The sequence below is a fragment of the Phalacrocorax aristotelis genome, chromosome 20 (genome assembly GCF_949628215.1).
Source record: "Phalacrocorax aristotelis chromosome 20, bGulAri2.1, whole genome shotgun sequence".
Lineage (NCBI taxonomy): Eukaryota > Metazoa > Chordata > Aves > Suliformes > Phalacrocoracidae > Phalacrocorax > Phalacrocorax aristotelis.
Window position 1 is genome coordinate 7,372,648 of NC_134295.1, and position 23,270 is coordinate 7,395,917.

The following is a 23,270-nucleotide window of genomic DNA, read 5'->3' on the forward strand; positions in this document are numbered from 1 at the left end:
TGGGATTCCTTTTCAGAATAAAATTCTAATAAACCAGTCCAGTGGATTGAGATTCCCTTCGATGTCTCTGTCTTGCTCTTTCTCATATGCTGGTAACTGCTCCCCTCTCGTTTTGGTGTTACCATTGTTTAAGCAGGAACTGGAACGTGTTCCCACCATGAAGGTACTGGGGGTTTGCAAAGCAAAAGGGAATGGTTTCAAGAATAAGGTAGAGCTGTGACTTGAGACGTTGCACAAATAGATTGTAGACGGATGGCAAACAAACTGGTAAAAGCCTTTATTTTTACTTACCCATCTTGACCATGTGTGCCTATTTGTATTGCGGATGTGGGCTGCAACCATGTGGGTGGGAGGGAAACCATGTGTCGGCGTGTTTTGAGATGTACTTGCTAAGCAGAAGCGGTGTCCTCTGCCCGTTCTCCCTTTCCAGATGAATTGTTCTTGCCAAAATTTTCTACCTGTTGCAAGAGTTGCTTTCTTTCCAGCACAGTAAAATGTCAACTTCTTTCACTGTTCCTTCCCTCTCGTAGGCAATTGTAACCTCTGTACGACTGTGTATAGTACACACAACAGTCACCAGATCTCTGCTGGCTTTAGATACCATCAAGTTGGGTGTATTGTAAACAAACCGTATTCATTTGAAAAAATAAATTTTTTTGAAATGCATGTGTGATACTTTTAATTTCTTTTTATACTTGCATCATTTTAATTTATTCCCAAAGCCATGGTGGCAGGCGGGGATGGAGATGGAGGTGTTGATCTGAGTTGCGGGGCCAGGAGCCGGGTGGCGTCTGGAGGGATGTACTGGGCACGGCTGGCAAACCTTTGCCAGAGAGTGGTTTTACTTTCCGCCTTTTCTCTTTGATTTAATGCCACTTGATTTTAAAAAAAAAAAAAAAAAAGGTGAAGAATGTCTTGAAGCAGTCAGGTGGGCATTGCAAATCCTGCTGCCTTTTGGAGGCACACGATGGCTTCTGTGTGTTACACCATGTTACACCGTGTTGGGGTTGGGGGGGTTGTGGTGCTGGGGCTGGGACCCCCCAACCTGCTCCTTGCTGGCAGGACGCACTGGCTGCTACATTGTGGGTTATTTTATTGGGTTTTTATGTTAATAATAGTGCTGGTGGTGTTGTTAACAACCACAGCAGCTGGGTTTGGTGTCGCTTTACGGTGTAACGTTCCCTACTAACGGCGACAACGCAGAGCTGTGCCCAGCCGCCTGGCAACCGGCGGCAACGGCCCTGAGGCGGGGCCGGGAGCGGGGGCGTGCGGTGAGGGGAGCGGGGCCGGGGGCTGGCGGGGCGGTGAGGGGAGCGGGGGCGGGAACGGCCCTGAGGCGGGGGTGCGGGCGGTGAGGGGAGCGGGGCCGGGCCGGGCCGGGCCGAGGGCGTGCGGTGAGGGGAGAGGGGCCGGGCCCCTGATGGGCCCCGAGGGAGCAGCAGGGCCCTGGCATGGAGGAGCCAGGACACCCTCCTCAGGGCTGCCGGCGCCCAGCCGGGGTTGAGGGCCCCTTCTAGCCCTGGGCTGAGCCCTGGCCCTGCTCCCCCCCTTCCACCCCGGGGGGCCGAGCCTCCCCCTCTGCCCTCCAGCTCTGTGTTCCAGCCCTGTGTTCCTTCCCTGCCGCTGTCGGCGGCCGTGACGCCTGCCTGCAGGGCGTCCTTCCCTTCAGGAGCACCCCAGCCACCTTTGGTGCCGATGACTGTGCCCAAGGAGCTCTGTCCCCGGCACCCGTGCCCGGGAGGACTGGGGGACAGGCACGGGGTATACCGGAGCCAGGGAAACTGTCTGCCCCAGAACTCCACCTGACCATGGGTTGTTTGGCACCTGCAGTCTCCTCAGGAGCTGCTCTGAGCCTGTTGAGTGGTCTGTAATTCCTGCCAGTTTTGTGGGATGTGCTGGGTAGCAAGGAAGATGGCTGCAAACTACACTGTTCCTGCAAGGCCTTCAGGTCCCCTGGGACTGCGACCCTGGGCTGAGCCTACGCAGCTGTAACAAAAGCAGAAGCAGTAATGTAATCAGCCATTTTGTCCAAGCTCAATGAAAACCGTGTCAGAGATGGTGCTGTGAGAGGCTCCTTGCCTCTCTGCAAATAGCACCGTTCTCCAGGGAGAGGCAGGTGGACAGGGCTTTCCTCCTGGCCCAGGGCAGAGGGTCTCTGACTGCCTGTTGTGGTGTTTCCCCGGTTGTGTGGACACGTGTGGCTGCACTAGGCAAGGTGCCAGCTGCTTTGCTTTTGAAGAGCTTTCCAGTTTGTGGGTGCATCTCCATTTCTGGCATATTTCTATGAATAAACACAAAAATCTTCTGCTCCCATTTAGCCTCCTGTTTAGTGAGATGGCCACGCTGAGTGTAAAGCCAGGACAGCGGTTCACCTTGCCGGACTGGCACACCAACTCCCATCTTATCTCGGCTGATGCTGAACGCCAGCGTTCTGCTTCCCACCAGGTCCGGCAGGAAGCCCAAGCTCTCCGCAATGAAACCAACAACCAGGTGGGCCTTCTGGCAGCTTGGCTGCCGCTGGGTTTGTTAGAGGAGTACAGGAGAGTGTCCAGACCTGGGTGTATGGATGAGGGAATAGGAGAAGGCTTTAGCTCTACAGAACCTGCTAACTGTGTATATTTAATTCCTGTAAACCCAGGTGCAATCATGCACATGTGCTGTCATGAAATCCCTGGGTGTGATTCTCGCATCCTTTGCAACTTGTATTTTTTTCTGTGCTCTCTGTTTGTGTAGATGGATATTAGACCAAATGGCAACATGTTGTACTCCTGCGAGGGGTCAGTCAATCGTGAAAACAAGGAAAGGCTTCAGCAAGATTCACAACTGCAATTTAAAAAAGAGTAATGGTGTTTCTCCTCTCATTCCAGACAAAATGGGATGAGCATGACAACTGCACCCGCCTGGCTGAACGTATCAGCAGCGTGAACAGATGGAAGGAGACCCTGGACAAATGCCTTGCAGACATAGACGTGGAAATCGATGCCTTAGCCAAAGTATGTTGGGAAGACAGATGGCTGGAAATCAACTTACACTCTCAGTATGGGCCGTTAAATAATTGAGGCTTGTCTTCTGCAATGGGCAAGTGCATATGGAGTTTGAGGGGGGCTGATCACAGATACGTTGAGATCAATACCTGATGAAAAGACTTCCTGGAAAGCAAGCCGCTGTGCTCTTGGCTGAGCCAAGCCGTTTTACAGAGCTGTGCGTTGCTTGCTCATGTTTGGGGTTTGGGCTGTGGTTTTTGCTGAGTTTTTTGTTTGTTTTTGTTTTTTTTTAAAGCTCTGAAGGTTAACGGGAAATATATTGACACCATTATTCAAAAATGTTTTATTTTAAGTAGAGAATAGCAGTGGGACACCTCTCTGATTCTTTTAGCTCTAAACCCAGAGGCTGCTGTTCCTGGAGTCATTAGCCCCCAGCAAGGTGTGATTTCCCAATGCAAATAGCAGATGTAGAGAACTAATGTGTTTGCCTCTAGCAATTTTCATTCTAGACTTGCTAAAAGGTTTTGGAACTGCAAAGACAGGCAGTGCGAGGCCCTCCTAACAAGGGTATTGGTGGGTTCCCCTTCCTTTCTTCCTCACATCCCTGAAGGAGACCCTCCCACACACCCAGCTGGCTTCTTCCTCCAGGTGAAGGAAGCAGCAGAACGTGCCCTCCAGGCAAAGAACTTGCCTTTGGACGTTTCCATCGAGTGCCTGACGCTCCGTGAGAGCCGCCGCGCCGTCGATGTGGTGAGGGACCCTGTGGAGGAGGAACTGCACAAGGAGGTGAAAGTGATAGACAAAGCTAAGAGAGAACTGCAGCAGAGAGTGAGTGAAGCCTTCGAACATCTCTGGTGAGGCGAATGAGACAGCTTTTGACCGTACTCTGCCCTCCTTGCTAGGCTCCGGCAGTTTGATGTGCCTCTAACGCCATGCTGAGGTGGGCAAGCAGGCCAGGCCATAGTTACCATGGGGCAGAGGAGCCTCTCATGATTATTGTCGAGGTCTGTGGAGTTTGGGGGTTTGTAGGGGAGAGCATGTCAAGGGAGACTTTCATAAGCATCCTTGGAAATTTTGGCCCAGACAGATATCTTGTGCCACCTGCCTTGGTTCATGAACCAGTGACCTGGAAGTGTTAAAGCTCCCAGGCCCTAATCCCTCATGTGTGGCTGCCCTGCTGCAGGAGGGCGGGCAGCTCCGTGCACCAGCGTACCACCAGAACAGAGCTCGGGGCAGCTGGGCAGGCAATAAAGCAGGTGTGCTGCGTTACCAAGGTGGGCCTGGTCCACTGGGAGGGCAGGAGCTCATCACTTATTTTAAAAAGATGACCGAGGTGGTGATGAAAACATCGGAAATCGTGAGCTGCTTCACCCCTCTGCGTGCTCCCTGCTTACTGCCACCCTGCTTTCTGCAGCCTCTTACAGGAAGCTCGCCAGCAGCTGAGCTGTGACCACCGGTGCAAGGTGGAAGCGTTGGAAATAGATCGCGTGTGCTTATCGCTCAGCGTGAACTCTCCCAACATCTCCTTCAAGGTCAACCCAACACGGGTCCCAGACGGGTAAGGAGAGAGCCTGCTCTTGTGCGGCCAGCTCTATGCTGGTGCTTGAAAGAACCCTGGGGTGCTTCTTCCTTCCATGCTGTATCCTGGATTGATGGGTGCAGTTACAGAGAAGAGCTCAGAACAGGAGCTGGCTGCTGGGATTTGTTGTGGCTCTTGAATTGTGAAGCCACAGACTTTTGGGAGTTACCTAAATTGTCACCGCAGAACCCTGGAAGCTAGCTGCCCTGCCTTCCTGGCGCTTGGCTATAGGTGACAGAAAGTAGCGTGGTACCAGTCTTTGGCACGGCTTGTGGGGGAGGTGCTGCACGTTTTCACTTGCCTGGCATTTCATAGTGTGGTTTGGGGGTGTCCTGGTTTGAGCGGATCTTGGACTCGGTGCAGTAGCCATGGGACAGCAATCTCCAGCTGGTGCAGTGAGATCAAGCAGGATGCGACCTCCAGAATTCCTGGATCATTTTGCACAAAGCCTTCTTGGCCTGTGGCAGGCGGTGCCTTTTGAACTGTCTTGCAAACACTCAACTTATTTTCATAACTGGTGATTTATTCACAGATCAACTGCGCTTGATGAGTGGGAACAGAACAGCCAATGTAACAAGGAGCATGCTGAGGCAGAAATGAAAGCCTCAACTGAGCTGCGAGAAGCAACAGGCCTTGCCATTGCACAGGTACATCAGTCCCTGGGCTGCGAATCGGTGGTCAGAAGTTCTGGATCCAGTGTTGGAGAACGGGCTCGTGCATGCTGTGGTGAGGGGAGGGGAGTCTTTGAAAAGGCAGTGTTGGCCCATGGGCCTCTCGGAGAGCAGCTGCACTCCAGGTTTAAAAGGGGAGCTTGGTTCCGCTGCGGAGCTTGCAGCAGTCTCAGCAACCTGGAAGACGCGTACCTGTCCATTGTTCCCTGCCTTCTGGCTACAGGGGGCTGCGTGACCTGCGCATGCACAGCAGCCGCCACAGCCCAGCTGGTTTTGCACGTAGGCTTGTCCCAGCCTCACAGGAGGTCATCTCATGAGGGTCGTATTGGCCGCTGCTGGGCAGAGAACCCTCAGTGTGTGTGACTGCAGCCTGTTCTCTCTTCAGATAAACAACGAGCTGGAGGCTCAGCGCGTAGCTACAGAGTTTGCCTTGCGCAAGAGGATTAGAGACCTGGAAAGAGCCTATGACGAGCTGAAATGGCAAGAGCAGAATGTAAATGTTGCTTCTTTGGTTATCGAACATGGCCTTGGGTGGGAACCGAATCCAAAGGGTTGTTTGTTAAGTGGAAAGCGCCTTGGCCTGGGCATGGTTTCCACGTCAGAGCTGTTAAGTGGCATGTGTATGACCCCTGCGACATCCTACCTCCTTCTGCCAACTCTGGCATTTCCCAGCAGCAGTGACAGCTTTTGGCCTTTGTATTTCACCCCGGCCTCAACTGCTGTGGCCATAAACCACCAGCAACCCAGTCTGTGTGGAAAGCCCCATCTGTGAGCATAGGGGTTCAGTACTCAGAAGCCCACCAGCTCTTGTTTAAAGTCCATTCCCAGCACAGTAAAAGCCCAGGATGCACAGGGGCTGTTTTCCAGTCTGTATCCCCGGCTGTCCCTCGTGATACATGTCTTTTATCCGTAGACCTTGGAGGAAATTGCTGAGATGGAGGAGGAGATCCGACGCTTGGAGGAAGACCTTCGAAGGAAAACGCAAGATGTGAAAGTGGCGCACACACGCCTGGAGACCCGCGCGTATCGGCCCAGTGTGGAGCTCTGCCGGGACCAGGTACCGGCCTCGCCTGGCACGCTACCTGCGAGGAGGGGCTGGGGATTGCACCGCTCTGAAAACGTGGGTGTGCTTTGGAGGAAACCACAGAGGAGCTGTGCAATGGATCCTGCAGTCACGTAGCAAAGCAAGGAGATAAATGTCATAGCTGGGCCAGAAAGGGAGTGAGAGAATCGTGGCCATTGTAAAGCACCACTTTGGCCCTGCTAAGAGCTGTCACCTTCTCCCTCCCCACCTCGCAGGTCCAGTACGGGCTAACAGATGAGGTTCACCAGCTGGAGGGAACGATCCGTGCGCTCAAACAGAAGCTAGCAGAGTCGCAGTAAGTCTCCCGCTCTCTGGGCCAGAGCAGTGGCTCAGCGTTGCCCATGCGAGGCATGTGGCTACGTGTGGCCCCAGGCCTGGCACGCTTCCAGGAGCCGCGTTCTGGGGCTCGTGTCGGCTCGGATCAGGTGTGGAAATAGTCTTTGGTCTTGGTGGGGAGCTGGGCTGGGCAGCAGGGTGCGAGGTGTGAGAGGTCTGTGCGCTGGGAGGGTGAATGGGGTTCCCACGGTCCCTGCTTGACTCTGGCCTCAACAAGGCACAGACAGTTCTAAAAGGGGGAAAAAAAATATGGGTGAAAAGTAAAGGAAGAAAGAGAAGCACTGCTCTGGGCTGGCACGGGCTCCCGGGGCGCGCGTCCCCGTGCTGCTCTCCAGGAGCAGTGCGCGGGCTTGGTGTTCACAGCCCGAACAACGCTGCTGCTGTGCACCAGGAAACATCCGCTGGTTCGGTCTTCGCACAAAGGCAAATGCTGCACGGATATTTCTGCTGCCACAAAGTGGGAAGTTGGGTGTTTTCTGTCCAACTTGGGAGGTTAACGTGGCGCTCGAACCCAACCCCTCCTCACTTCTGCTTGTTCCCAGGGATGCCTTGGATGCTCTTTACAGACAGCTCCACCGCATTCGGACAGATACTGGTCACAAAGCCAACTCCCTGGTGCTGGACAACAAGTGCATGGAGAGCCGGAGAAAGCTCGTGGTCCCTGCCGAGAAATTTGTGTCCAGGATTGACACTTTCAACCGGACCACGAACCGCGCGCTCTCCCCGCTGAAGAACGGGCAGCTGGAGTGAGCTTAGCGCGCCGGGTAGCATCATGCCACGAGCCGCGCCGGGGAGAAAGCTACCAGTGACTCAGTTCCGTTAGCGAGGAAAGCAGACATCTGTGTCGTGTTAGGATAATGTAACTCTCCTCCCTCCTCCTCGCTTGTTGTATAACTAACTGTCCCCTTGTGCGATGTTTATGGCCTCCTGCGCTCCCAGGAGCGTTATAAACAATAAAGAGTCTGTCCCCAAGAGCAGTTGTCGTCCGACGGTGTTGGAAGCATTTCGTGGTGATTGAATCCATCTGGGCTCTTTAGTGGTTTAAGTCGTTTAAAGCGCAAGGCTGCACTCTGCAAAGGGACTGTGCGACGGTGGCAGCGTGCCAGATGTGCTCCGTGGGTGCGCTGACCCAAATCTGCTCGCTTTAATTGTTAAAAGTTTTGGGTTGGGATTTCCCCGTGCTTGCTAGCCCTGCGGAGCTAACGCAGCTCCACCAGCAAGAGCCGGCGTCCGTTCTGGCTCTTGTGATACAACTGAACGGCAGCGCTTGCGTTCTGCCACCGGTTCACCGGTTCCATCCCGCGCGCTCGTCCTTGCGAGCTGGGTTATTGCACGTGTGACGGGACCAGAGCTTCCTCCCCGAGGGGGGGAGGTGATGCTCGGTAACCGCCCCCAGCGGAAAGCGGCCTGGATTGGACTCCCGGCTCTCCGATTACGTTTTGATAATGAGAAATTGAGGGGGAAAAAAAAAAATCACCGCTTTCCGCGAAGGAGGGAAATAGTAAGTGAACAGCAGTGCTTCCTGCCCGCCGCGCTCCTCCGCGCCGCCAGGGGGCGCTGTCCGCGGCGGCGGCGCGGCGGCGAAGGGGGAGAAGATGGCGGCGGCGGGCTCGGGCTCGGTCTCGGGCTCAGGCGCGGGGCGGGCGGCGGCGCGGCCTCGGCCGGGACCCGCTCGGTTCCGGGGCTGCTTGGCCGGGGCGTTGTTGGGTGACTGCCTGGGCGCCGTCTTCGAAGGCAGGAGCGTCGTGAAGTTACCCGACCTGCTGCGTTTCCTCCGAGGCCTGGAACCGGCGCCCGGGCCGGCCGAGGCGGGGGAACCGGCCGGCAGCGCCCGCAGAGGTGGGCGAAAACCCCTGGGGAGCGGGACGGGGGTCGGGCCCCGAGCACACCCCTTTCCTCGGCCCCGCCGCCTGGGGCCCGGCTCCTGCCACCCCCGGGATCGGGCTTTGGGGTGCGCCCCCCCGCTGTTCTGCCCCCCCCTCCCCAGGCCCAGCGGCCCTCCTGGGCCCTGCCCCGGCATCGGGCTTTGGGGTGCGCCCCCCTGTCCTGGCCCTCCTAGGCCCAGCGGCCCTCCTGGGCCCTGCCCCTCGCCTCGGCGTGGGACGCCTCCCCGTGGGGCTGCCCCAGCCCCGCTTTGGCCTGTGCCCGCCGCGCGGTGGGTCCGGGCCCCCTCCTCCCCGCGGTGAGGATGACCTGGGCGAAGCAGTGGCCGGCCCCTGGCCCCCCCGGGGCTGTCCCGCATGGCCGGTGCGGGGGGATGTCTGGTTTGCCCTCCCCAGCCCGTGCTGCTCGTGCCAGAGTGAAGCCGGGATGTGGGGCATGCTGGGAAACGGGGTGTTGCAGCGCAGGGGGGTCAGCAAGAACAGATGTACCAAAAATAGGTAATGACCAGAGCAAGAGAAGCACAAGAGTGGTTATTTAACTCTTAGCAAGTGACGATGGCTTCATGCTGGGGCTCTGAGCAGCGCAGGATGGTCTGTAAACCCATCCAGTGGGATCTTAAAGGCACTTGATTTTGTCACAGTCTTGTCCAGAAATGCAGCCGTGCTTTCTCCTTCTGCTTGTCAGCGTACGCTGTAAACTTGAGAAGGAGGCTTGTCTTTCGCTTGTCCGTACGCACCTCTGGATGTCACACATTTTCTCTTGTCTCTTACTAATCTTGAAATGCTTTCTGTCTCACTTTTGCTGCGGATATATGTCTCTGTGCCTTTTTGCCGTGATCACTGTGGCTAGTGATGAGCTCAGAGCGCTGAGAACTGGTAATGTTTTACCTCCAGCAATAGGGATAATTAGGCCTTGGAGAGTAGGGAAGTGCTGACAGCGGAGAAGGACAGGAGGAGAGTTTGACCCTGGATGGTCACGTTGTGTTTTGACCCTCTGTTCTAGAAACGCTGTCGTACACAGACGACACGGCCATGAGCAGGTCGGTGGTGCAGTCCCTGCTAGCCAAGCAAGAGTTTGACGAAGTCGATATGGCCAAGAGGTAAGGACTGCAGCCAGCCTCGGAGGCCAGGCATTGACTTTGACTAGTGAAGGCAAAACTTGCTTAAGATTCAGCAATCGCTGTAATTTTCTGTGACAGGGGACAGGGGCTAAGGCAAAGCCATTGTTAATTTGTGGAGGAGTAAAAAAAAAAAGAGCGATGGCTAATCCTGTAATTTATTGCGTGCTTTGCACTGTCCTGGAATGTGCAGCAGCGCTAGCTTTAGTCTGGGCTCAGAGTCTGCTTTAAAATGAAGCAGGATGGGGCACGCTGTATTGCAGCCATGTATCTATATCCACCTTAGTGGAAGGCAACGCTTACAAATCTCAGAAGTATTTCCTTTCATGTTTGTTTGTTGCTATTTATGTTTGTACTTTCCTTAATTTAGTTAGTGAATGTTAGTGAGGTTAGCTTCAGTTTGTTTATGATCCATTTCCCTTTTGAATCCGCAGCCCTGGTAGCATTTGGTTCCACTTAAGGGAGAACATTTATTTGTTTAGAAAACGCTTCCACTGAACTCAAACAAAAGACTTTCTTTGTGGTTGTGACCCACAGAAATGTTTCCAGTTTGCTTCTATTTCAAGGCAAAGTTCAGAGGGAAAAAAGTGGGCTGTGAAAGGTGATGTTTATAGACCCTTTCCTCCTTTCACACCAATTTTTGGGAACTGGATTATTTCCCTACAGAACTGAATCACTTGAACCCTGACTGTCACTGAATTATCCACGTGTTATTAATTCACTTGATTCGGTGGCCTCCTTACAAACTTCAGTAACAGACCAAATATCCTGCATGATGTATTTTTAATCCCCTGTGTAACTGCTGCTCTCTTGCCCACGCCAGGTTTGCTGAGGAGTACAAGAAGGAACCCAACAGGGGCTACGGGATGGCTGTTGTCAACGTCTTCAAGAAGCTCCTGAGCCCCAAGTGCAGTGATGTGTTTGAACCAGCAAGAGCCCAGTTTAATGGGAAAGGCTCCTATGGCAACGGCGGTGCCATGAGGGTGGCAGGCATCTCGCTCGTGTATTCTGATGTCCAGGATGTTAAGAAGGTACCGTTCTTGGCTCCTTCAGGCACCTCAGCTTTGGGAGTCCCAGCTGTCAGGCAAGTCTCGCCGTGGTCTCTAGGTAGGTTTGCTAATGATATGTTCTCATTCGCAGTTTGCGAAGCTGAGCGCTGAATTAACCCATGCCAACTCCCTGGGCTACAACGGGGCCATCCTGCAGGCCCTGGCCGTGCATCTTGCCCTGCAGGGAGAGCTCAGCAAGGAGACCTTCTTGGAGCAGCTCATTAGCCACATGGAAGATGTAGAGGGAGATGATAAGTCTCTTACCGATGCCCGAGCGTAAGTAGCTGTGGGGAGCACTAACTCTGCTGTGTAGAGTTTATTCTGGCTCTTTGCATTCTCTCTTCTTCATTGTACTCATTTGGGGTTTTGGTTTGGTGGTTGTTTTTTTTTTTCCAGGCTGGGATTTGAGGATTTACCCTTTTCAAGGCGTCTAAAGAAAATAAAGGAATTTTTGGAGCTCAGCAGTGTTCCCAAAGCAGATGTGTTGTTTGAATTAGGCAAGTACCTTTCTTACTACAAGTATTAGGAAAGAGCTGGAAGCAGGACTAACTCAGCAAGCCTGGTTTGTGTGTCCTCCCCCAGGTTGCCACTTCAGCCTCTGCTGCCTGTCAGGCACAGAATGTGCTGGAAAGGCTGCCTGTGCTCACCAGTCAGTAATGCTCTGAGTCTTGACCCAGTGACTCCCTCTTTGTATTGGTGGGAAGATGTCTTGCTAATAAGAACTAAGAATGAGTAACATTTCTTAGTGTTTTCAGATCTCTCGTCTTAATGGCTGTCAGATCACGTTGGATGGGAATGGGTAGATGCGTATTGCCAGACTGTACTGGTGTAGCTGGGAGTTGGTGTCCGAGATATGAGCAGTACTGGGAAACTATGGGGAGGTTTCTCGTCTGAGATGCAAACTTCTGTACCTTGACATGATAAAATCAGGGATATTGGTGTTGAAAATAACTGGCAATGGGAAGTGACAGTTAGAAGGGAAAAGGTACTTCTGCAGGAAGCAAGAAACAAGTGTTATGCTGCGCTGAAGATGATCGGTTTTGTTAACAGGCAATGGCATTGCTGCTTTGCGGTCTGTCCCTACTGCAATTTACTCCTTCTTGCGCTGCATGGAAGCTGACCCAGATATTCCTGATCACTACAGCAACCTGCAAAGGACCATCATCTACTGTATCTCTCTGGGCGGAGACACAGACACCATTGCTACCATGGCTGGAGCCATTGCAGGGGCTTATTATGGGGAGGAACAGATACCCCCGAGTTGGGAGCAGAGCTGTGAAGCTTTTCAAGAGACACAGAAGCTGGCAAATAGCTTGTATGAACTCTACTGCCAGCGGCTCTGAGCTCCAAGGGGAATGTGTTCTCTGAAGGCAAAGCGGGTGGTCACCTCTGCTTTTCTGGTCAGAAATCTGGTGGCGGATCCGCACCACCTGCAGATGCCAGCGAACCTCCACCTGGGAAAGACACCTGCTGCTGTGAGTTGAGAGCTGGAAGCACGAGCTGGTTTGGAAGTGAGGGGACGTACCCATCAGTTATGGTTCAGCTGGGAAGTGGCTGCATGCGGCACCTTGGACAGTGGGTGCGTCTCCTCTGAAGTGTACAGGAGTGTCCAGCGTTTCCTAAGGTTTCTGCTTGTTGCTTTGTCCCACCCATATGCCATTATGTCATTTGGTTATTATGGTTACTAGGTGGGTGTCTGAATCCACGGACTTTCTTGCTGTTTTCCTGTACTCCTGTGTGCCGTGGCCTTTGTTTCAGTTGTTAGTGACCTGTCCTGCAGTGGCTTTGGTAGGCTCCGCACCCCTCTCAAAATGCCAGTTCACACTCGGCTGAGCAGCTAAAGGGTGTGGGTGGGAGTTGTCAGAGGCATGGGGAGCCTGGAGGATGTCCTGCGTGGTGGCGTGGGTTACTGCCCATCGCGTGGTGTGAGGGCACTGGAGGGTAGGCCTCCCGGGAGGTTCGCTTCTTTGGAGGCAGAATGAAAAGTGCCAGAGATTGGAGAAGGGATTTCTTTGCACTGCTAGCAGCACTGTGAGAAAGGCCTCTGGTGCACACAGACAGAATCCTAGTTGGCTCGTTGTTACTGCTGGAAGAGGGGGTAATGAATTGCTGCTCCTTTGGTGTCCTTTGCTCTGCGATTCACCTGGCACCCTCCTGATCTCTTGCATTTTGTGTTCCCTTACATAGCTAGCTGGCTTTCACATTGCTGCAGCTCCTCTAGCCACTTCCTTTGTTCTCAGTCCTTGCATCCTGCGTTTTTAATCCTGTCTTATGTATGTGAGGTTGCTGTTTAAATCTGTGAGCAGAGATAGTTGTGAAACCTAGTGTTACACAAGGATTGAATTCCTGGTTCTGCTGCAGTCAGTGACAAAAATTACTTCAGCTGGAAGCAGGAATTACTTCTCATGGTTTTAAAACGCTGTACTTGGTAAGGATCATCTGAAAATAAAAGGAAAGGTACGTTAATTGGGGGAGAACTTATCAGAGTGTAAAAGAATTTGTGCATTTGAAGCTGGTACTGGTGGCCAAGAATATTCTAGCAAAGCTGTGTTCCGGAGTTTCACGTTTAAAACCTTTGCCCCATGGAGCTGGTCCAAAAGGAAGTAACAGCTGGGGTGGGCCACGTCTAAAAAGGTTAAAAGCTTTCTAATAATTTTAAGCAGAAAGAAAGAGGCAAGCAGTCATCCTGTCGAAGTGTCTATAAATTTGAATATGACAATGTATTTCTCTCTAATCTCTAGTTTTTCATGTGACACTGGGAAGCGACCCCCTGCTCAGAGCTTGCTCCCCGTTGGTATCGGCGTGTGGCTTTGTGTGTGTCAGGCTGCATCCACACGTAGAAAAGCTGGCTGCGATGGGTCGTTCCAGTTTTTCCTGTACTCTCCTTCCCTCAAGTGCCAGTCTTCTGTGTGGTGCTTTAATGGGTTTTCCTTGTATAAATGAATTCTTGTCCCCAGAACATGTGGAATTTTGGTCTATTGTATATTTATGTATTGTGCCGCAGATCTGAGATGTAAAATGTCAGGTTTTTCACATTATTCTGCCAGAGGTGTGAGCATATTAATGGAGTTATTTAAAAGAAGATATTTTCCTTTATAATTTTAAATGTTTGGAACTCATGAAGAGCAGAAGAGCTGTTTTTTTAAAAAAAAAGCTCATTTTAGGCCAGAATTTAAATGTGTACTAAGGCATTTAGCTCTGACTTCCTTGGAAAGAAATAAAATCACTTCGTTATCTTTGTTAATTAGCCACTGCTCCTGTCTTTTCATTCAAGTCATGAAGTTGTGCTTCCATACTAAATGACAAGGAGTTGTATGAAAACCTCTGGGCTGTTTCTCCCCATCCCATACTGCACTTTGAGGTTCAATCTGAAACTACTTTGTTATGGCTTCTTGAAATCTCCCTGTAGAAAGCGGAGTGGAGTTGTTCGGTGCTGGTTAGAGACATCTTGCATGTAGCCAAGACTTGTGCTTCATTTGGGGTGAGTTTTAGCCCTGGAAATCTGCTGTAAAAACTGCTTTGAGGTGGCCACTCTTGCCTGTGAGCAGAACGGGGTGGCTGAAGGATGGAAAAGCCCAGGAATAGTGGTTCTTGTTAACAGCGGGGCGAGTCGGAAGCGTCGATCGTGTGCGTTGCAGGAGGTTTGCCGCAGAGGCCCTTTTCCTTTGCTGGCTGCGGCTTGCGGGCTGTGTTTGCAGCAAGGAGCAGCGTGTGGAGAGTTCAGCTGCTGGAGTCCAGCGAGCGATGGTCGTGCAGACCCAGGAGTGTGCTGGGTGCCCCCGCGACTTGCAGCAGGAGAACCGCTTGTTCTCCACAGCCAGCTTTTGAAGGAGTCTGTCGCCGTGGCAGCCAGGCTTCGCTGGAAGTGTTTCACCTGTGACAAGTAACATCTCCTCTTCCAGGTAAGAGATCGGGTGGGAAAACGTATTTTCTTCCCTTTATTCTTTGTACTTTTAGCCTTTGAAAGTGATCTGCTTACGGGCGATTCCCCTTTTCTTCTGTGTGCTGCTGAACTGGCTGCTTTCGCTGCTTGGGATGCGGAGGTTGGCTGTGGGCAAGGATGTGTAACACAGCAAAAAAAAAAGTGTGATGGAAAGGAAAGGGAATCCCCAACACTTTGACTTAAATTCCTCAAATTAATAACTGCCAGTCTGGAAGGGTCTGGATTTCGTAATTTTTTAAAAATGAATTTCTGGAGACAGGAATCTTTTCCTTAATCACAAGAAACACACAATACCTTCTTACATAAGAATATTAATTAGTAAGCAAACCTGCTGGGCTGCTGGGAGCAAGCGAGCTGGATTTGAGACAGAAATACAGCGCAAGAGGTCTGTATGAACGGTGTTATGAGCGAGGCCGAGCAAGGACGAAGGCACAGCTGAGCCCACCTTTTGTACAATAAGTTTTATTGATGTTTTGTCAATACAATCAAGTACTGTAGTTTTAGTTCTGAAGAGAAGGCCAGTTTCTGATCACAAAAAGAGTGCATTTTAAACCAACTTTACTATGACAGACAGTGCATGTAATACATATTTACAAAACTAAAAACCTCTATAATACTAGGTTAGAAATGAAGATACTAGAGGCAAATTTAAAAAAAATAGTAAGAATTTGTATATAAAAATGCACATTGTAATGCAGTTTTCATAATTAAAAATAGACATACTTCATCCAACACAACCTTTTCATTATTGTGATTGAAACCAAAACCCCATGCGCTCACACACACGACAGAAAATAACCCTTTCTGCTGGCGAATATCACGTACTCAGTACTCCAGGAAAAAAATTCTTCCTGACAGTGTCCGGTTCAGCGAACAGCCTCCCTCATCCTGTGCATCGTTCTTCCTACCCTAACTCTATGTGCGTGTAATATCTTTGCCTTTCAGTTACTGTGTAAATGTATCAGGTTATATAGCTGCGGAAGGTTGATTACGGTTTACGCTCTGCACGTGAAGGGAAAGTGAAATTGCAAAACGGTATCTACAGCACTGAACAAGTTAATGTCATGGTGCAGTTACAGCGAGTATTTTTGTTGTTGCTTTATACCAGCTAGAAAAAGAAGTTTCGGATAAAACAGAACAAAAAGAGACGGAGTGTAGGTTAGAACACAGTATAAATAAGTCGCTTTGCTGAGTAACAGGATGCGGTTCCCGCCCCGGCGCACGAAGCTCCTGGCCCCGCCGCAGGCAGCGTGCACGCGTCGCCGGCCGTGCCGTGCGGCCGAAGGAGCCAGACCCCGCGCTGGCCGAGGCCCTGCGTGGCGCCAGCTCGGGTTTGTTGCTGTTCTCCACAGGAAAGGCGCGTCAATAAAGGAGACACGGGCCCCATCCTAGCACCTTCCTCCCAAGCCTGGGCTTAAAGAAAACATCTGAGCTTCCACTTATAGTTTTAGGGACTCTCTTTGTGTGGCTTCTGTTCCGGCGGGAAGTAACCTGTTCCGATCAAAACCTGGATGGCCCTGGCACCCCCCTCCCTTCAGGAGTGAAAAACGTCCAGCGGGATCAGACACTGGGGCAGCCTTTCAGCCTGAGAAGGTTTCATCTTTACATGAAATTTGCAGCTTTTTGTACAGTAAAATCTCCGGGAGGGGGACAGGCCAGCCCCAGCCCCAGCCGGGCGGTAGCTGAAGCACTGGCCTTCGGACTGTTAATTTCCTCTTTGTGTTCAGGGATAGGTGCATTTTTTAAAAGGAAGCCCTCGATGGCAAGAGGCAGAAACACAGGACAGGCTTACGGAAAAAAAAAACTAACAAACAGAACAGAAATAGAAAAAGTTGTTTAAATATCTTGTACAGTCCGTCTGGAGAACGATCCCAAGTCCCATTCTCACTACATTCCTTTTCTTTGGCCATAGAACCGGCTTTAGGAAAACTTAAGGGTAGTAGTTGCCCAGCTGGTGACCAAATTGTTGCTGTTTTCTCAGGGATGTGCCTTTGCGGAGGGACATGCAGTGTAACGCACGTGGATTAACTTCAGCAGCGTGCTACACGCCTGGGCTAAGAAGACTCGCTTTACTGTAAGTGCAAGTGGGAATGACTATTCTACCATGAGAAATCCTGCAAAGCAACAGGGTTCAGTTGCTCCCTTTGGCAAAGGACAGAGCAGCCAAGTGGTCAGTATCTGTGCATACCTTTCCCGGAACCGTGTAGCTCATATTCAGGTCGGTAACGTTTCAAGCATTAGTGAGGCAAAGTGGTAACAACAGACAAATGTGATTTTTTTTTTCTTTTTTTTTTTTTTAACCTAAGTCACAGAGGGCACCTGCAATGGTGCACTTTTACAGGTACATATTGCACTAGACTTGTCAATAACATTGTTAAGTAGATAATAGCACCGTTGTAAAATGACTGAATGGAAAGTTAGAACAAACGCTATTTTTCTCTTAATTAAAAGGTCCCCAGACAAAGGGGGGGTACCAATGCAGAAGTTTACACATCCCGAAATAGTGAGGCAGTAAAAGCAAGTTGTCCATAAGTGGCACTTTCAAGAAAGCATAGCTAAACCTTCTGTCAAACCAGGCTAGAAGCACCCTAAGCCGGGCTTGTGGTGCTGTCCTTGTGTCATCAAGGAATAAGATGCTCACAAGGCCAAGCAAGTCTTTGGGCTGCAAAGAAACTGACAGGACAGAACTAGCCCTTGGACTTGCCAGTAGATGGATTAACCCGAGAGAGAGGATCGTTGTTCATCCCAGGGGTCCCAGCTTCCCTCAACGGCTTTGGGATAGGTCGGCTGTCATCCTCCCAGATACCAATGCCTGGATGTTTTTATTCCTAAAGGTGCTGGGGGGAGGGTTAAAAATAATATTTACTTCCTATAAGAAGGTGCTTATGCAAAGTGTTCCACTTTTTAAGATAATAAATCCAACCACACTGAATCCGGAGTGAATCAGAGGGACTGCCTCAAAGCACAGTCTGAGAAAATAGGCACCAGTGAGACTGAAACTTGGGCGTCTGATGGTTTGGGAAGGAAATTTCTCAATCCATCACAGATCTCTGCTGCTGTACAGGTTTGCGTTAAGTGCCTAGGACCCCTGTGCTGGTTAGCAAATAGACCATCCGTTACAACAGCTGTATTTATTTCACTAGTACTCAAAATGGGAAACAAGGGCACTTGATTGCAGACCAGAAGGGTCTGGTCTTCCAGGCGACCCTCTCTGGGTCACAGAGCAGTTTACTGCAGAGCCAGATCCTTGCCATCCCAAGTGCGTTCCTGTGTTTGATGTACAGTCACTAGGGTAAAATTTATTCCAAATATGCTTTGCTGAGGAAGTCACTTCCCTCCCTCCCTTCTCCCTCCCCCAAAAAAGAAAGATAGATGTCTCCTTTACGATTACCCTCTTTGACTCATGGATCAAACAGCGTGAAGCAAGGTCCCACGACAACGGCTTGCGCGTTCTTCCCAGTGATTTCTCTTTTTTGTATTAATTTTAAAAAACTTTTAAAAAAAAAAAAAAATGAGTTTATGGCTAAAGTGGGTGAAAAGGAAACGTGCCCAACAGCCGTTATGTGGGGCAAAGCAGGAACCCGGAGAAGGAGGAGTGGATGTATTCCGTGGAGTACAACCCGTTGGCCTGGTCCGAGGGCATTTGTACCCAGACTTGGTCATTCTCCTTGAGTTCAAGCACGGCACTGCCCGAGGCCTGGTCCAGGTAGCCCTTTTTGTACTCGTCATAGGTGTAGGTGGCGGGCACGTTGTTCTTATAAAGCGCCACCCAAACGTTAGTCCCTTTGACATGCACGTGGTAGGCAAAGTAGTAGATGCCGGATACGGGGCAGGTGAATATCCCGGTGGCTGGGTTATAGCCGTTGTGCCCGTTATACAAAGTCCGGTCAAACTTGACCGGCATGCCCGATGCCGGGAATGGGGAGGTGAGGATGGCAGTGAAGGCTGGCGCGATCCGAGCGGAGAGCTCTCCTCGGCCGTACTGTGGCTTCCCCGGCTTGCCGTTCCCCAGCACGGCCCCCTCCACGCCTCCGTCTGGCAGGTGCAGCCCCGCGATGCCCGTCTCGTCAAACACCCCGGGCGCTCCTGGCGGCCCGGGCGGCCCTGGCGGGCCTGGTGGCCCATTCAGCCCTGGTGTTCCTGGCATTCCCGGGGGGCCAATGGGTCCGGCCATGCCGGGCTCGCCGGTCTTCCCTTCACCAGGAACCCCAGGGAGCCCAGGCTCCCCTTTCAGCCCTGGTAGCCCCTGAGGCCCCATGGGACCCGCTGGTCCTTGCAAGCCTGGGATGCCGGAGGGGCCCCTGAGCCCCGGCTGCCCTGGGATCCCACCATCCCCTTTCGGCCCGGGGCCGCCCGTTAATCCTGGCACCCCCGGGAGGCCGATGAACCCCGGTTCTCCTTTGGGGCCTGTTGGGCCGGGGGGTCCCTGTGACCCAGGCAGGCCCCTTTCTCCCGGCACCCCTGGCTTCCCCGCGAAGCCGTTTGGGCCCTGGTCACCGCGCATGCCCGGCATTCCTGGGGGCCCGCTCGGCCCCACGTCACCTTTGGAGCCGGGCAGCCCGTGCTTGCCCGGCAGGCCCATGGACCCCGGTGGGCCCGGTGGGCCAATGATGCCGGCAGGGCCCGGCTCACCTGGCTCCCCGTCAACACCGGGTTCCCCCTTGTCGCCGATGGCTCCCGGCACCCCGGGCTGCCCATGGTCTCCTTTCAGGCCCGGCAAGCCTGGCTTCCCGTAGCCCGTTGGGCCCGGCAAACCAGGGAGGCCGCGGATCCCGGGCTCTCCCTTGGGCCCCATGGGGCCCTGTATCCCCGGCACCCCTGCAGCACCCGGGACACCGATCCCGTCGATGCCGGGGGGGCCCCGGGGCCCCATGGGGCCGGGCTCCCCGTTGAGGCCGGGCCCACCCGGAGGGCCCATGTCACCCTTCTCCCCCGTCGCACCGGGCAGGCCGTCGAGGCCAGGTTTTCCAATGCCAATGGGCCCCGGGGGCCCCGCAGGGCCAGGAGGGCCCCCGTTCCCCCGGGGCCCTGGTAACCCTGGCTTCCCCACGCCATTTTCACCCTTCATCCCTCGCTCTCCGCGAGGACCCGGCTCTCCTTTTGGGCCAGGCTCACCCCGAAACCCGGGCAAGCCGGGACCCCCCTGGGGGCCTGGCTTCCCATTGACTGAGATGCCGGCCGGCCCCGGCAGCCCCGGGGGGCCAGGCAGTCCTCTTGGCCCTTGCTCTCCTCGCATGCCAGGCTCACCCTTGGCTCCAGGCATCCCTTTCATACCCGCCTTTCCAGGGAGTCCTGGGATGCCGGGTTTCCCAATGCCCGAGAAGCCGGGAGGCCCAGCAGGCCCGGGCTGGCCGTGCATTCCTGGCTTCCCCGTGCCCGGCTTTCCTGGGTATCCGGGGGGCCCGGGGGGTCCGCGGGGGCCAGGCTTCCCTGGCGGTCCTGGCTCCCCTTTGAGGTCCATCGGCAGCATCGGTGGCATGTCTGTGGAGAGAGGAGACATGGAGCTTTACTGGGGCAGGCGGCGGGTGGAGGAGCCTGCCTGGTGCGTGATGCCCTCAGGGCGGTAAAGCCAGGGGCTTCAGCGCTGCCTGGCTCCGTACTTGCAAGAGCACCCTTCTCTAGGAATGGTTTTATTTAAACATGGCCACAGTGGCTTCCTGGGCCACCACATCAGCAGAACTGTCTTGAGGCAAGACCTTGGCCAGAGACCAGGGTACTAATTCAAGCCTTACTCCATCCATCCCTCCACAGAGAGAGGGTGTCAACAAGACCAGCAATTGCCATCGGCTCTGGCAGCGTTGTCTTGTGATGACCTACTGTGGGGGTTTTTTTTAGGAGCTGGATTCAAACCTCCCGCTGCCTCATTTTCCAGCGGCCTTGAAAGTACCGTGGGATTCACTCGCTCCTGCCTGTGCTCAGCCAAGAGGACGGTGACAGAGCGAGCCAAGACTGAGGATAATCCTTCCACACCATGCCTCAAGTCCAGGGCCTTGGGAGACCTTTAATCCTTTTGGATTAAAAAGAAAACTCTTGGACATGCGCTTGAGAGACCAAAATAGGTGATTTGTGCATGGGTTAAGACATGCCCGCAGTGCTCCCTGGCTCAGCTCCTGTGTCCAGCAAGGCAGAGGAAAACTCATCAAAAAGAAAAAAAGTGCTGAGGATGGAGGAAAAGCCAATAGCTGCAAGGGAAATGCAACCTCAGTTACATCCAAATGAGTCAGCCCAGCTGGGAATAGGCCGTAACCACTTGACATTTAAAGAATTTATAGAGGTCTTTTGCAAACGGATATAAGAAAGAAACTAATGGGCTGAGAGACTACAAAGCTGAGAAGAGCCAGATTACATGCCCACCGCAGCTCGGTACTTAAAGCGCAGACGTGAGGATAAATAACGCCTTGAGGCTGGCCCAGGCAGGGTGTCGCTCCCCACGTGACACTGGGAACGGGTGAGAAAGAGTAAATCTGACAAACTCTTTATTTTGGGGGGGGGGGAAGCTTGAAATGAAGGAAATACTTGGCAGTCGCACATACATGGGACTATGATGAGAAATCTGAAGGGCAGAGGAAAGGGCCTTGACACTTTGGGCGTATTTTAGCCAGATCTGCCCAAAGTTGAACATTCCAGTCGGGAACAGATCTGTACGGGCAAGCTCCCAGGATAGGAATGGATCCCGTCTGGGGTGGGAGCAGAACCGGCCCATGGCATGAGGCTGTGTGCCCTGGCATGGCACTGAGGAGGAGGCAGGGGCGTCCCTGAGCTCTGCGAACTCGGCCCCCAGCCTGGGTGTTCAGCGAGCTGAGCCGGGCCTTGGGAGCACGGACACCCGTAGCACCAGGATCTGCCAACACGGAGATTTTTCTCAGTCAACGGGAAAAGATTAGGAGAGATTTGAGACACGTGAAAAGAATAACTGCGGCAGCAGCAGGCACCGTTCCAGTGCATCGGGGCAGCTTTACCTTTCCTAAGCACAGCAATTAGCTCTGGCCATTTCCAAGTCTGGTGCCTGCTTGTTTTTCTTTTGGTAATGGAAACATTTTCAGAGCTTATCTACATATCAAAGCCTGGCCCACATCCTAGGCTGTAATAGAGGTCACTTGGCTGGGGAAATTAAGGAAATACTTGTCTGTCATGACATTGCCACTGGATTTCTGCAAACCTCCTGCTCTGCACCCCAGAAAATGGTGTGGGAAAGAAGGCAAAGGAGATGTGAATGTTGCACTAAAGCAGATTTCAGGGGTTTGAATTCTGGAAAAATTTTTCTCCAGAAAATTATTTCAATGTGTTTTCTCCCCTCCCCTCTTTTTTTTTTCCTTCTTGTGATGGTTTGAAAATAATTAGTTTTTTAGGTCATTTTGCATGGAATCAGAACAGGATCTACAGCTGAGCCCGTGAAGGAAGGAAAAAGCGCGCACATACACTCTCACATAAGGCAGTGAAGAGAAACGCCAGGCAGGAGCTGCCAACTTGCAGGCAGCCAAAAAAGCAGACGGGAAAACCAAACCGGGGACGTTAGTGGAGAGAAACTGGGACATTGCAGCCCCAGTGGTATCCAATTTCAAAAGACCATGTCTTACCACAGACGCATGTCTCAGAGCTCTGCATTTCACAGCAGCAGCATGGGGTTATGTGTTCCCCTCGAAGCATGAACAAAGCTGCCATGAATGCTAATGCAAGGAGCCAGCTGGGGCAGCGGGAAGGGGAAGGAGCAGGCATAGCCCCTGCAAGCTTTCGCCTGGGCACCACAGAGCTTTTCACCTCCTCAGGGACATGGACGTGTCCGGGCCGATCCTGAAGCCCTTCTGGAGCTGCACGCATCTCAGTAAGGACCACTGCACACCTGAAGGAGGGACCCGGCAGCGTGGACTGGCCGGCAGAGGAGTAATCCAGCAAGATGGGAAGCGGTTCCCAGCCACGATCAGTCAGCAGCGGGTCTGGCCAGCGCGGCCGGATGTCACTGCAGGAAGGAGAGGTTGGCTGCTCCATGGCAGAGCCCGGCCGAGCTTGTTCCAGCACTGCTGCCAAGCCTTGTCTCGTGAGAGCGAGTTTCACAGGCTCGTACAGACATTGCATGGAACCAGTGTCACTGCATCTCTCGTCCCATCCTCCTTTGCAGTGAGTGCCCTGGGCCGTGCGGGGCTGCTCAGTGCAGGACCCAGCCACAAACCCCATCGATGGAGCTGCCGTGCAAGGGGGTGGCAGCGAGATGAGAGCAGACTGCAGAAAGAAGCATGGAAGTGGCAAATGACATTTCCCCATTAGCAGGAGCTAAGGGACCTGGCAGCCTCTTGACCTTATGCAGCAAGCAGCAGCCCCACAGGGATCACAGGACCGAGTCTCTTTAAAAGCCGCAGGACTTGTGGGCCACCTGCTCTGGGGACACTGGGCAGCAGCAGCCCGGGCACTGCCCGGCACCCGCCTGCTCCCCTGCTCCTGGGCAGCGCAGCCCTGAAGGCAGAGGTTGGGCTCTCCCTGAGCTTGCCCAAGCCTGGGGAGGTGAAAAGTGCTCCTTCACCTTTGCAGCTGAGGCTGCTGCCCTGAGTTGAACCCTCCGTGCTGTCCCTGGGTCAGAGCTCCACCGCTCCCCTGGCACAAACCACCGCCCTGGGCATCGCCTATGCCT

At 53.0% G+C, this 23,270-nt stretch overlaps 3 protein-coding genes across 5 annotated transcripts in view; 2 read left to right on the forward strand and 1 right to left on the reverse strand.

The window, feature by feature from the left end:
- Positions 1-1,193: 1,193 nt before the first annotated feature.
- On the forward strand, positions 1,194-7,624 carry TEKT2 (tektin 2). Of its 3 annotated transcripts, none has more exons than XM_075115060.1 (10): positions 1,194-1,271; positions 2,319-2,490; positions 2,868-2,993; positions 3,633-3,838; positions 4,399-4,542; positions 5,096-5,210; positions 5,620-5,727; positions 6,148-6,291; positions 6,534-6,613; positions 7,197-7,624. In XM_075115060.1, exons 2-10 carry the CDS (start codon positions 2,335-2,337, stop codon positions 7,402-7,404), a joined length of 1,287 nt encoding a protein of 428 aa, XP_074971161.1. In that variant the 5' UTR covers positions 1,194-1,271; positions 2,319-2,334; the 3' UTR covers positions 7,405-7,624. The 3 variants fall into 3 exon arrangements, with proteins under 3 accessions (XP_074971161.1, XP_074971162.1, XP_074971163.1); XM_075115061.1 differs by lacking the exon at positions 1,194-1,271 and adding an exon at positions 1,924-2,011; XM_075115062.1 differs by lacking the exon at positions 1,194-1,271 and having other exon boundaries at positions 2,081-2,490.
- A 588-nt stretch (positions 7,625-8,212) lies between these two features.
- ADPRS (ADP-ribosylserine hydrolase) lies at positions 8,213-13,951 on the forward strand. Its single transcript, XM_075114525.1, has 6 exons — positions 8,213-8,493; positions 9,541-9,637; positions 10,479-10,686; positions 10,796-10,980; positions 11,101-11,201; positions 11,755-13,951. Exons 1-6 carry the CDS (start codon positions 8,250-8,252, stop codon positions 12,045-12,047), a joined length of 1,128 nt encoding a protein of 375 aa, XP_074970626.1. The 5' UTR covers positions 8,213-8,249; the 3' UTR covers positions 12,048-13,951.
- Positions 13,952-16,951: 3,000 nt separating this feature from the next.
- The window catches only part of COL8A2 (collagen type VIII alpha 2 chain), a 32,453-nt gene continuing 26,134 nt past the window's right edge, over positions 16,952-23,270 (reverse strand). Inside the window, exon 3 of the mRNA XM_075114524.1 lies at positions 16,952-20,128. Coding sequence (XP_074970625.1) covers positions 18,207-20,128 — 1,922 coding nt within the window. The 3' untranslated portion in view covers positions 16,952-18,206. The remainder of the gene's footprint in view (positions 20,129-23,270) is intronic.

Coding starts and splice junctions, on each gene's coding strand:
- TEKT2 (XM_075115062.1), top strand. CDS start 2,284: ATGAATAAACACAAAAATCTTCTGCTCCCATTTAGCCTCCTGTTTAGT. Junction 2,491..2,867: donor GCAATGAAACCAACAACCAG/GTGGGCCTTCTG, acceptor CTCTCATTCCAG/ACAAAATGGGATGAGCATGA. Junction 2,994..3,632: donor AAATCGATGCCTTAGCCAAA/GTATGTTGGGAA, acceptor TTCTTCCTCCAG/GTGAAGGAAGCAGCAGAACG.
- ADPRS (XM_075114525.1), top strand. CDS start 8,250: ATGGCGGCGGCGGGCTCGGGCTCGGTCTCGGGCTCAGGCGCGGGGCGG. Junction 8,494..9,540: donor GGCCGGCAGCGCCCGCAGAG/GTGGGCGAAAAC, acceptor CCTCTGTTCTAG/AAACGCTGTCGTACACAGAC. Junction 10,687..10,795: donor ATGTCCAGGATGTTAAGAAG/GTACCGTTCTTG, acceptor TCTCATTCGCAG/TTTGCGAAGCTGAGCGCTGA.